The sequence below is a fragment of the Trypanosoma grayi genome (assembly GCF_000691245.1).
Source record: "Trypanosoma grayi strain ANR4 Tgr_1189_V1, whole genome shotgun sequence".
In the NCBI taxonomy this organism is placed as follows: Eukaryota; Euglenozoa; class Kinetoplastea; order Trypanosomatida; family Trypanosomatidae; genus Trypanosoma; species Trypanosoma grayi.
Genome location: NW_008826808.1, coordinates 2961 through 4556, shown reverse-complemented (window position 1 = coordinate 4556; position 1596 = coordinate 2961). Strand labels below are relative to the sequence as shown.

The 1596-nt window shown below is 46.8% G+C and overlaps 1 protein-coding gene across 1 annotated transcript; it reads left to right on the top strand.

Moving 5' to 3' along the window:
- Positions 1–459: 459 nt before the first annotated feature.
- On the top strand, positions 460–897 carry DQ04_11891020 (hypothetical protein; the record flags this gene model as incomplete). Its single annotated transcript, XM_009316635.1, has 1 exon — positions 460–897. One exon carries the CDS (start codon positions 460–462, stop codon positions 895–897), a length of 438 nt encoding a protein of 145 aa, XP_009314910.1.
- Positions 898–1596: the final 699 nt, after the last annotated feature.

The window sequence follows — 1596 nt, the reverse complement described above, 5'->3', positions numbered from 1 at the left end:
AAAGAAAAATGACAGACAGCACACCGCCCCGTAAGCGCCGAGGCCACAACGCAACGTTAAGCATTTGAAACATCGGCGCGCCTCCCCAATCATCAAACAAATATAACACCCCCGCTCTGGGGCATCAATCCCAATTCCACCAAATAGGCCGAAGTTTCCTCCTGTGGGAGGGCTATCTCCGCCTCCGTGGCCTGCTGCTTCTTCACCTCTATGTGGGGTAACTGTTGTTCTCTTTCCTCCATATCCCGCTGCGCTTGAACTACATCATATACTGCATCGCTGTGGTCAGTTTGAAGCCGTACGCCGCCCTTCTCGTTTGTGTCGCCACTGTTGCTGGAAAGCGACCGCAATTTTTCCGCGCTAGTATGTCGTACTGGGCAGCTTCAGTTTGCTGACTAATCACAGCGAAACGTTTAACAAGTTCAGCCTGTCTCAGAGCATAATCATGAGGTTTTCACGATGTATCGCCAGGGGGCTCTCCCGCGTCCAACATCTCTCGCCGTGTTCAGAAATGGAACCAAGCAATTATGCTCAACACCTGGGCATGAAGGTATACGACAACCCGCCATCCCGTTCAAAATTGCCGAATTGGTCAAAGGTCTTGTGCTGAGTTGGCCTTTCATGACAAGGCACGAAGGTGTTGGCATGAAATACCCCTCACAATGGCTAGAACAATTCCCACTCCCACACTTAACTGTAACTGGCGTAGCGCATGATGGCATGTCAGATCCGCAATCCGATCACTCGCCACGCGCTATTGGTTCAGAGATATACACAAGTACCGGCATCATAATACTTGCGACTGTTGGTGGCATCAAGAAACAAACATTTCCTGAATTCTACTCGAATGCTTCAAACGAGACAAAAAAGCCAAGCCAAGAAAAAAAAAGGTCATAGAACCCAACAAATTAGTTTGACACCCTTTCGACAGACATTCCCTTCAACCGCCCGCCCAACACCCCAAACCAAAAAAAAAAAATTCAAAAAAAAAAAAAAANTTGAGTGCAGAGACAACGAAACGTTACTTCAACACCTAGTGGACAATAAAAAGTAGCACAAGTGAAAGAGGGGCCACCACAAAACCAGAAACAACTGCCAGCAGCCAGAACAAGTGACAACGACAAAACACGAAGAAGGTAAAGGGGTGCCACCGTTTACACACCGGCAACCCAAGAACAGACCCTAAGGAAGCCGTCATAACACAAGTTATGGCTGCAAACAAAAAAAAAATCTGCCTTTCTGCAATAATCGTATACACCGCACCACGCAAAACGCACATTTCTCTCAAACAGCACGACACTGGTCGTTCAGCGCAGGCAAGACAGGCAAAACAAAAAAATCAACAAAATAAAGAGCACACCACCTTCACCACAAACATTATTGTCCTCAATCATACGGCTGTATCCCTTCACTCCACAGTGATTTTAACGAGGGCAGGGGAGAGGAGCGAAGAGGACACAATGAACAAACATAGTTTCCTCTTCCACCGCCCCAACATTTTTCCGATTCATCACCTTGTTTTCCCCCTAAAAAAAGCATAATACTTGTCTGATGCCGTCGTATATATCACTTCTACACTTCGAAAATGAACGAGTG